At 41.0% G+C, this 10,507-nt stretch overlaps 1 protein-coding gene across 1 annotated transcript; it reads left to right on the top strand.

The window, feature by feature from the left end:
* Window positions 1–771: 771 nt before the first annotated feature.
* Window positions 772–8,652, top strand: adgrg2a (adhesion G protein-coupled receptor G2a). The gene is made up of 15 exons (XM_069667589.1): window positions 772–2,422; window positions 2,668–2,777; window positions 2,981–3,117; window positions 3,209–3,365; window positions 3,857–4,012; window positions 4,224–4,346; window positions 4,525–4,570; window positions 4,657–4,760; window positions 4,877–5,001; window positions 5,097–5,365; window positions 5,503–5,602; window positions 5,895–6,181; window positions 6,281–6,382; window positions 7,437–7,556; window positions 7,644–8,652. Exons 1-15 carry the CDS (start codon window positions 1,600–1,602, stop codon window positions 7,745–7,747), a joined length of 2,763 nt encoding a protein of 920 aa, XP_069523690.1. The 5' UTR covers window positions 772–1,599; the 3' UTR covers window positions 7,748–8,652.
* The last annotated feature ends 1,855 nt before the right edge of the window (window positions 8,653–10,507 follow it).

Here is a 10,507-nt window from a genome sequence, read left to right on the forward strand (position 1 = left end):
ACAGCTGACACATTTACACCTTCTCCAAATAATACAATGGTCTACAATGCAACTACAGCTGACACATTTACACTTTCTCCAAATAATACAACATTCCAAAATATTACTACAGCTGACACATTTACACCTTCTCCAAATAATACAACGGTCTACAATGCAACTACAGCTGACACATTTACACCTTCTCCAAATAATACAATGGTCAACAATGCAACTACAGCTGACACATTTACACCTTCTCCAAATAATACTACAGTCAACAATGCAACTACAGCTGACACATTTACACCTTCTCCAAATAATACAACAGTCAACAATGCAACTACAGCTGACACATTTACACTTTCTCCAAATAATACAACATTCCAAAATATTACTACAGCTGACACATTTACACCTTCTCCAAATAATACAACGGTCTACAATGCAACTACAGCTGACACATTTACACCTTCTCCAAATAATACAATGGTCAACAATGCAACTACAGCTGACACATTTACACCTTCTCCAAATAATACTACAGTCAACAATGCAACTACAGCTGACACATTTACACCTTCTCCAAATAATACAACAGTCAACAATGCAACTACAGCTGACACATTTACACCTTCTCCAAATAATACAACAGTCAACAATGTAACTACAGCTGACACATTTACACCTCCAAATAACACAACAGTCAACAATGCAACTACAGCTGACACATTTACACCTTCATCAAATAATACAACAGTCAACAATGCAACTACAGGCAACACATTTACGCCTTCTCCAAATAACACAACATTCTACAATTTGACTACAGCCAACGCATTTACATCTCCTCCAAATAATACAACAGTCAACAATGCAACTACAGCTGGCACATTTACACCTTCTCCAAATAATACAACAGTCAACAATGCAACTACAGCTGACACATTTACACCTTTTTTAAACAATACAACATTCTACAATGTAACTACAGCTGACACATTTACACCTTCTCCAAATAACACAACAGTCTACAATGTAACCACAGCCACCACATTTACACCTTCTCCCAATCACACTACATTGTATAATGTAACTGCAACTGCCAACAATCCCACAACAGTTTCAAGCAATAACACAACAGTTTACAATGTGACCGTAAACAACAGGGCACTAAACAGCAGCTCCATTACAAGTAATCCAACCATTAGCACATTCACGCCCACTCCCAATCATACAGCCGTGTTTACCAAAACGTCTCCTGCCAGCAATCATACAACAGTGTCTAACAATTACACAACAGAGCACAATATCACAATAGTGGGCGACAGCAGGAACCAACGCAATGGTTCAATTACAACAAGTAATGCAACAATTACCCCATTTACAACTTCTCCCAATCCCACAGTGGAGTACAATGTAACTACACCTCACACAGTTATACCTTTACCAAATAATACAACAGCATACAATGTAACTACAGCTGCTCACAATCACACAACAGAGAACAACTTAACAACAGCGGACAACAACAGAAACCTACACAATGGTTCAACTACAACGAAGAATTCAACAATTAGTACATTTACAACTTCTCCCAATCACACAGTAGTGGTCAATATGACAACAGCCTCAAACAATTACACAACAGTGCACAATCTAACTACAGCAGACAACAACAGAAACATACAAAATGGATCAACTACAACTATTAACTCAACAATTAGCACATTTACAGCTCCTCCCAATCATACCGTAGTGTATAATTTAACTACACCCATGAAAAATCACACAACAGCTAAGAATACAGCTTTTTCTACTGTATCTCAAAATATAACAGCCTCTCACAATTTAACTACTGCACACGTTGGGGAAATACAGCAAAACACTACTGCTTCTCATAAAAACATGACAACTTCTTCTGCTGCAGGACATGGTAATGTGACTCTGAACAATGTAACAACATCCACAACAATCTCAAATGTGGACAATATGACATCTGTTGTCAACAGTACCACTAAACCAGCAGTAGCTCCTCTGAACAACCAGACTGGAAATCACACCACAGCGAGAGTGACTCCAGAAATAACAACACCCAACAGAAATGAAACCGACTCCACCACAGCCACCACCAGCTTCAATCCCATCATTCAACACAATGAAACAACAGGAATCAGCTTCAACCGGAGTTCAACTGCAACTACTTTAACCACTCATGTCAACCCAACAACAAAAGGACCTGGAGTCAATGTAACAACTACTGCAGCTAGCGCTTCCCCTGAACATGAATCTACAACTTCAACAACAACCACCCCAGCAAATTCACAGATGCTTGGTTCAGTTCCAGCCCAAATGAACAATACTACTGCCAAGGTTTCTACGACTTCTTCTGCAACAACTCTGAAAACCACTGCCCTCACCAGTACAACCACAACAAATCCTGGTAGGTATAGATGATGATTCAGCATTTGAAATTGATTGAAGCTGCCAATAAAGCTTTTTGAGAATGATGGATCCTTAATCTGTGTGGGAAGAATGCTTTTCTGTGTAGTAGCTCCAAATGAAGATCTAATAGGAGGATTAGATAGCTTTATTCCTTGCTAAATTGATTATTTTATTACTATAATGGCATCAAATCACAAGTAATTGATTCATGTATCATGACAAGTAGTTGGACTCCTTTCCCAGGTACCAGTACTACATCTACAACTACTGTACAGACAACTCAAAACCAGGAGGAACAAGCAAACCAACTGCTGAATCAAACACAGAACACGTCTCAGCTCAACTCCTCTCAGGTAAAGCTTCAGTACTGAGATTTAGAATGGTTTGGTGTGTAATATAAATGGAGGATAGCAGGATGATGAATGAGATAGTGATGAGGGTAAGGGTTGAGGGATGATGGGTTGACATCATGGAGTCGTGTTATTTGAGTTTTCACATGTTGTAAATGGTAAATGTCATATTTAATATAAACCTTTTAATCTGATCGATGTTTTAGGTTGCACAGTTGGTTGGACAGTTAGAAAAGCTTCTGGAGGGCCCCAGTGTCTCTCAATCGCTGGGACAAAAGGCCATCAACGTTGTCACCAACTTACTTGAGGGCGACTCAGCAGCCCTCTCTGCATCTTCTAACAGGTACAGCTCACACAAATCCCTCCCACATATATTCACACATTAACACACACAAGATCTTTCAAAAATGTTTTGTCTTCTTGTCTGCTGACAGGCTGATCCGGGTTGTAGATGATGTGGCTCTAAAGCTGGTTGTCGAAGGGGACAGAGCGATCCTCTCTTCTACCTCTCTGGTTCTGGCTGTGAGGACTGTTGATGGGACCAACTTTCCAACAACATCTGTGGACATTTTCAACACTGATAATGTCCAGGTAGCCCACATTTGAATGTAGTTTGTCTCACTAGACTGTTAGAGAGAAAATGGGCCTCACACAAGAACCGTATGGACAGATTTGTATTTTGCTTTTTATACCAATTTGCTCTTACTTAGAAATGTATTTTAGTTATGAACAAGCTGCAGGAGTGGAGACAAAATTAGTGTAAAAGGGTTATTTTTGATTTTAGGAATTTATTGACATGTTTCGGTGCAGCAGTGTAAATAGCTCATTAGGAGGCAGCTGCCTTACAGTCATTATACAGGTCTCTTAAGTTAAGAATAAGATGAATCAAACTTGTGAACACTTGTGCAAGCGAACCTTGCAGAACAAAAGTAGAAGAGGTTCATGCATGAGGCCCTAAGTTGTAAGATGCAAATACTTTGACCTAAAGTGTTTTTCTAACCTTAAACAGATTAGGATAAAAATAATACAGGAAGTGAAAATCTTTCCCACCAACCATTTTTTAATTTTCTTTGTGCATCCAGGTCCGTGCTCTCAGCAGGTCCCGGTCCAAGAGGTCAGAGTCTGCCCTGGGGTCTGTAGTCCTGCCCTCCTCCCTGACCTCGGGTCTCAGTCCTGAACAACAGCAGCAGGCCAGCAGGGTCCAGTTTACCTACTACACCAAAAATACACTCTTCCAGGTATTGTGCAAAGTATTTATAGATTTTCAATGAATGATTTTTAACCATAAAGTGTCTTAATTACATCCAACATTCGTTTATATTTTAAACCAGTTATGGTTCAGTCGAGAATCAAACACCCATGACATGGAGAAGCAATGACTGCAATTAAATTAAATGCAAACTGAATATCAAGTTAATTCAGAATGACATATATCACCTTAATTTGCAGGATGCATCATTACATAACCAAACCCTGGTCAGTCCAGTCCTGGGCTGCAGTGCGGCCAATCTGTCAATAAGCAACCTGGCTGAGAACATCCAGTTTACGATCCGAAACATCAACCCAGTACATGTAAGTGTGCTTTTAATTTATGAGCCAGTACAAGAGGGAAGCACAGCAGAATAAACCTTTGTTACAGTGAACCTTTCAAAATAAAACGCTTCTTTTAAATAACCTACAAATAAACTCAAACAAATCATTAAGAATGAGGGTTGATTTCTTTTATTACTAATTTGTTCTTGCTCCTTAGGAAAACCACTCTGCCTCCTGTGTATTTTGGGACTTCACTCAGAATGGTGAGTGCATGTGTGCCAAGTATACTTGGTTAAGAGCCAAATTGTCACGCAGGTTTTATTAATATTGCTGTGGTTCTCTTGTTTAGGAGGTGGAGGAGGCTGGAGCTCTGAGGGCTGCTTTGTTGTCAACACCACAGCCGAAGAGACAATCTGCAGCTGCAACCATCTCACGTCCTTTGCAATACTGCTGGTTTGTGTCCATGTCTTTGATTGAAAATCCAGCCGTTATCATGTGACAAATGATTTTATGGCAGCCTATTGATGTGCAATGTGTGTTCACTGTATATTTGTGTGTCTTGAATACAGGATTTGTCCAGGCAGGGATTAGTTGATCGTCAGCATGCACAGATTCTTACTTTCATCACCTACATCGGCTGTGGAATCTCTGCTATCTTCCTCGCTGTCACCTTACTGACATATCTTGCATTTGAGTAAGAATCCATGTCTTTACCAACCAAACTGCTTAAAACTAAGCTTTTTTATTACATTTATCAAGCGTTAATCCTAACAAACCTTTTCTTTGCAGGAAGCTGCTCAGGGATATTCCCGCCAAGATCCTGGTCCAGCTCTGCATGTCCCTCCTCCTCCTCAACTTGGTCTTCCTGCTGGACGGCTGGCTTGCGCTCTACCCAGCGGTCGGCCTGTGCATCAGCACCGCCTTCTTCCTGCACTACTTCCTGCTGACGTCATTCACCTGGGCGGGGCTTGAGGCCCTTCACATGTACCTGAGCGTGGTCCAGGTGTTCACGCCCTACCTCAGCAGATACATGCTCAAGTTCTCGCTAATGGGCTGGGGTGAGTGACACGAAGCATCAAAATGAACAGTTTAAAGTTTATATTTCCACAAATGTCTGTATAAATACACTTGTGAAATTGGTTTGTAAACATTGTTTTTACTGGAAACTCTGATATTGTTTTCCTGATCTTTGCAGGCATTCCTCTGATTGTGGTGATCATTATAATATCAGTGGACAAAGACAACTATGGCCTGGTTACATATGGAAGATACACAGATGGCACTTCAGATGACTTGTAAGTTATCTTAAACTTAATAACCTCTTGTAAACATAGACATAAACATTTTTGTTCCACTGGAGGGCGAGATAGGCAAACAATTACACAAAATCAGTAATAATGCCTCGATCCATGGTGCTGAAATTGTCATTCTAGATAGACTTCTCTTATATCAGACATCTTGCAGCACCCTAGCAGGAACGTAACAACCACCTAGAGGAATTTATTTTAGGTGTTTTTAGAGGCAATTATACGTTTTTAGTAATTAATACTATATAACCTTTCTGTGTCCTAATCTGTCCTCCTGTAGCTGTTGGCTGCGTAATGACATCGCCTTCTACGTGGGCGTGGTGGCCTACTTCCTCCTGATCTTCAGTCTGTGCCTCATGGTCTTCATCATGGTCATGGTGCAGCTGGCCCGGATCAAGAAGCAGAACCCCCAGAACCAGTCTCCTAACAGGGGAGTGATGACGGATGTGCGCAGCATCGCTGGACTCGTCATCCTGCTCGGACTCACGTGGGGGTTCGCCCTGTTCGCCTGGGGACCCCTCTACTTACCCTTTGTTTACCTTTTCTCTATATTCAACACTCTGCAAGGTGAGACTGGTATAAATATAGCTGGTTAAGTTGCAATGGGCTTATTCATATTTGCAGATATATTACACACAATTGTATTCAATTATTTTCCCTGTATAGGTTTCCTTGTCTTTGTGTTCCACTGTGCTGTGAAAGAAAACGTCCGTAGGCAGTGGAGAACTTACCTTTGCTGCGGAAGACTGCGATTGGCTGAAAACTCAGGTGGGCACTTTAATGTGTTCTTATACCTCTGATAATTTGGTTGGACAGACGTGGGCAGAAAGAGGGAAGTTAGTTATTGCAGTTTGGTTCTCTGATTTGGCTTCTTATCAAGGCAGTCAATGTTTAGAACAACTGCAGGGGAAGCTGCTGCTGTAAGAAAAAGCTCATGATGTCAAGTAAAGTACTTTAAAGCCCTTTGCACCTCGTGGTTCAAACTTGTGCTCCTTCTCAAAGTCGTAGCTCAGTCAAATGTAAGCAAAGACATGACACAAGTCATTTTAGATTCAGCGTAAGTATCATTTTGTAATTATATAATTGTCTTTGATGTTTCACATTTTAAGACATATATAATGTTACAATGTTGGAGTAGTTTTAAATCTGTAGGTTAAAGTATGTTGCAGTAATCCCCAGGCTTCTCAGCTCAGTCTGCAGGCTGCTTCGAACGCCAGGTTTCACACAGTTTTTTCCACACCCTGCACTTTGTGACGTCACAAAGTGCAGCCTCAGCAGGCTTCGGAGAGCTGGCCAATCAGAAGAAAGTGGGCTTGTAGGGGCGGGGTTTCTTAAAAGGGACAGAGCTGACGGGGTCATTTCAGGCAGAGGCTGTTTGAGGGTCTGCACAGATCACCAGTGTGAGAAACAGAAATTATGCTAAGCTACTCCAAAGGTAGCACAGAGTGAATTATGAAGCTTAAAAATTAGCATAACCCCCCCCCCCCCCCCCCCTCCCCCAAACAAATAAACATCCATAAATATGGATGCACCTTGTAACTCCAGAACTTCCCTGAGAATCACGATATTTTAATATTTATTTAGAATCAAAATAATGCAGTAATAGTTGTCTCTACATCCATGCATGTATTGCAAACAGGAACTGCCAATAGCTCATTTGGCATACGTGGTATACTGTAATTTGCCAAAACGTAAACTAACTGATGTAAAAGTTTGAGGGGGAAAAGTCCATTTTAATGGATATCGGTGTAAAAACATGTTCAACTTACATCTTGCAAATTGTGGAACCATATTATCATTGATCATTCACACTTTCCTGCAGAGTGGAGTCGGACGGCCACCCAGAACAACAGGAATATGTCGCTGGCCACAGCGTCCACCTCAGCTCCCCACTTGACCTCTCGGAGCTCCTCCGTCACCAGCGACAGCACCAACAGCAGCGGTAAGTTCACAGGTCATAATTTGCGATATTCTTATATAATTCTTCGCTGAAAACAATGACATTATTGCTGTTTCGGTCCCACCGCAGGCTCTGTGTTTGCAGACAGCGGAATATCTGACAGCTCCAACAGCGATGTCGTCCTCAACGAGATTCACAGGAGAAATATGACACTGCACGACGCAGAAGGCTGACGGCACGATCAAACTTTTACTTGTGACGTCAGTAATTATCTAGTCTTAGAGAGCGGAGAGGACGTCCAGAGATGAGAGATCTCCTGCAGCTCGAGTGAACTAGGAAACCAAACACAGGAGAGGATGCTCACGGGGTCCAGAGGAATCCTCCCGAGAAATGAAAGTGTTAAAGGGGTAATGAAGGACAGAAGACGGAGGAGAGGTGAGACTGAAGTACGTTAAGCATAAGATTCTTCTTCTACATGAGAGTAGAACATTTAAACACAGACACTGTAAGACTTTATTGTCGGCACTTGGAGGTGTACCGGCAGTGTGTTTCTGACTGAATTATTTCACTGTTACAGCTGTCAGATTGTTTAGCTTGTTTCAAAGCACTTAGGATTATACTTATATTTTAAGTCTGCTATGTTAAAGATACAATAATGCATTAATATAGCTGCCAAGAACAGACAATGTTGACATAGTCTGGATAATTTAAGGCTTCTTTTTTGTATATTTTCATGTTAACAAATATATGTCGCAAAAATGAAGGCATTTAGTAGGTGTTTACGATGCTCTAAAGACTATCGCTTCTATATCTTCCCTCATTAACGGGCATCAAAAGACGCTCCAGGAGAGAAGTCTCTACTTTGACTAGAAACACGGTGTATTGAAGGAAAATGAGAACACGCCAAAACTCAACTGCTCAAACATTTTTATTACTCATTCATCATATCTATCTTTGTAAGAGCATTTAAAGGTGTATTCCTCATTTAATGTGAGCTTTATTTTAACATGACGGATGGTCATGCAGCAAACCGGAACATGATCAAAAGTGATGATTTATTTTCAGCCTTTTCTAATAAGTCAGAAAATGTCTTTGTACAACATGTGCATGCCATGAAAGCAGAGACAATAAAACTTCAACTCATCACCTGTCCTGTTTCACACCTGCGTGACATTTTACATCTTTAATCAAACCTATTCAACTGAAAAAAAGCAGACTCCCCTCTCATCACAGCTCTGTGTAACCTTCAGCGAGCCGAGCGTCTCCCGCCCACCCAGCGCCGCTTCAATCACAGCCTGTGAAGGTCGGACGCAGAGGTTGGCAGCAGTTAAGCTATTAAAAGTTTTACATGAGTCCAAATCTCCGAACGGCGCGACCTCTGACGCGAACCAGATAAGAGCGAGCGCTGTGTGAGTAATCGTGGAGACACAGATGTTACGGTGAAGAGCAGAGGTTCATTTAAATCCAATGTCGGGTCATAGAGACGAGGAAACTCTGCAACTGTTCGGATGTGTCTTGAAATAATCAGTCTGACTGTTGTTCCTGGAGACCAAACACCCTCTTTGACAGGTTTATAAAAAGGTTTATCAGCTTGAAACCTGAAAAACTTTTGATCATTTTATGAGAAATGCTAATAAACAGGATTTTGAAATGATGACAAAATGATGAAGTTACAGAAAATAATACCTGATAACACTTAACTGGATGTAGTCTTTAAATGCATCTTAACTGGACACTTTCTATAGCACATAGTAACATGATTTTTACCTGGTTAAATAAAGAAAAATGGAAGTGGAATTTTAAAAAGTATTAGGCTTCCAATCCAGCTCATCTTCCATGAGTATCGTTGACATAGACATACTCTGGCTTTACTACTGTACACTTTGCAGGCTCACACATCCTCCACCAGATGTCAGTGCAGGCCCAGCAGCTCTAACTCCTGCAGGGACTTCTTTTAGAATATTATTGCCACTCCATTAAAATCTTCTTCCTCTATTAACTCACCAGCGTCCTGCAGTGATTTGATGCCAGCTTAATATCAAGGGAACTCTCAATAGTAGTTCCAGAAGAACAGGGGGGAAACATGCTAAACTCTTTACCTGAAATTTGTGGTTATTGTAAAGATGGATGACTACAGATACAACTTCAACAATAAGTGAAAATCCAAAGAAAAAGAAACAAACTCGACGCTCAGATGAAGCAAACAGTCTAAAAAGGAAAGCGACCGTCAGCCAGGAAAATCAAGAGTTACAACCGGAGCCAACCGTGGACGTCACACATGCAGCACTGTCTGGATATCTGGGAAGTGTGCTCCTGCAAATACCGTTTATCACCACAGGTGCCGCCAAAGAGAACGAAACTGAGATCTTTGAGATTATAACTTTTAAGTAAAACTAAATGCTGTGATTTTGAGCTGAATATTCCCCTAACATGTCACATTAAAGTGTGTTTTTTTTTATTTTTATGTTTTAGTCAGACATTGTCAGATATTGAATGTATGTTTCCCCGTGATCAAACACCCATCTTGCAGCACAGCACAGGTTTAGCTCAGTCTGTAAAGCAGAGGCACAGTCCTCGCAGCATTGGCCGCTGGTTTGACTCCGACCTCTGCCCCTTGATGCATGTCTTCCCCCCTCTCTCTTCCCCACATTTCCTGCCATATCTTCACTATACGAGCAATAAAGGTGAAGGGCCAAAAAAAATAGTCATGCATCTTTAGTTAATAGCCCACTGATGTTGTACTCCTTGATGCTAACACCCCCAATTTTGCTAGCAAGAGAGTTTCTTGACTTTAGCCAATGATATTTCAACAGTTGTACCTTTAAAACTGTATTTAAAACATTAATTTCCCTTCATTATTTCGCATTTTTAACTGCCTTTACCAATCTCTTGAAATCTTAGTGGACATAGGATCCTGGGATGACCCCTCGTGACAAGCAGCATGGGTGCAGAATAAATGACGCTGGCTGGTTCACTTGACTAATTTGCGTGCA

This window comes from Semicossyphus pulcher, unplaced genomic scaffold (assembly GCF_022749685.1).
Source record: "Semicossyphus pulcher isolate SPU_LCO1_2020_fin unplaced genomic scaffold, fSemPul1.0.p SCAF_18, whole genome shotgun sequence".
Taxonomy (NCBI): domain Eukaryota; kingdom Metazoa; phylum Chordata; class Actinopteri; order Labriformes; family Labridae; genus Semicossyphus; species Semicossyphus pulcher.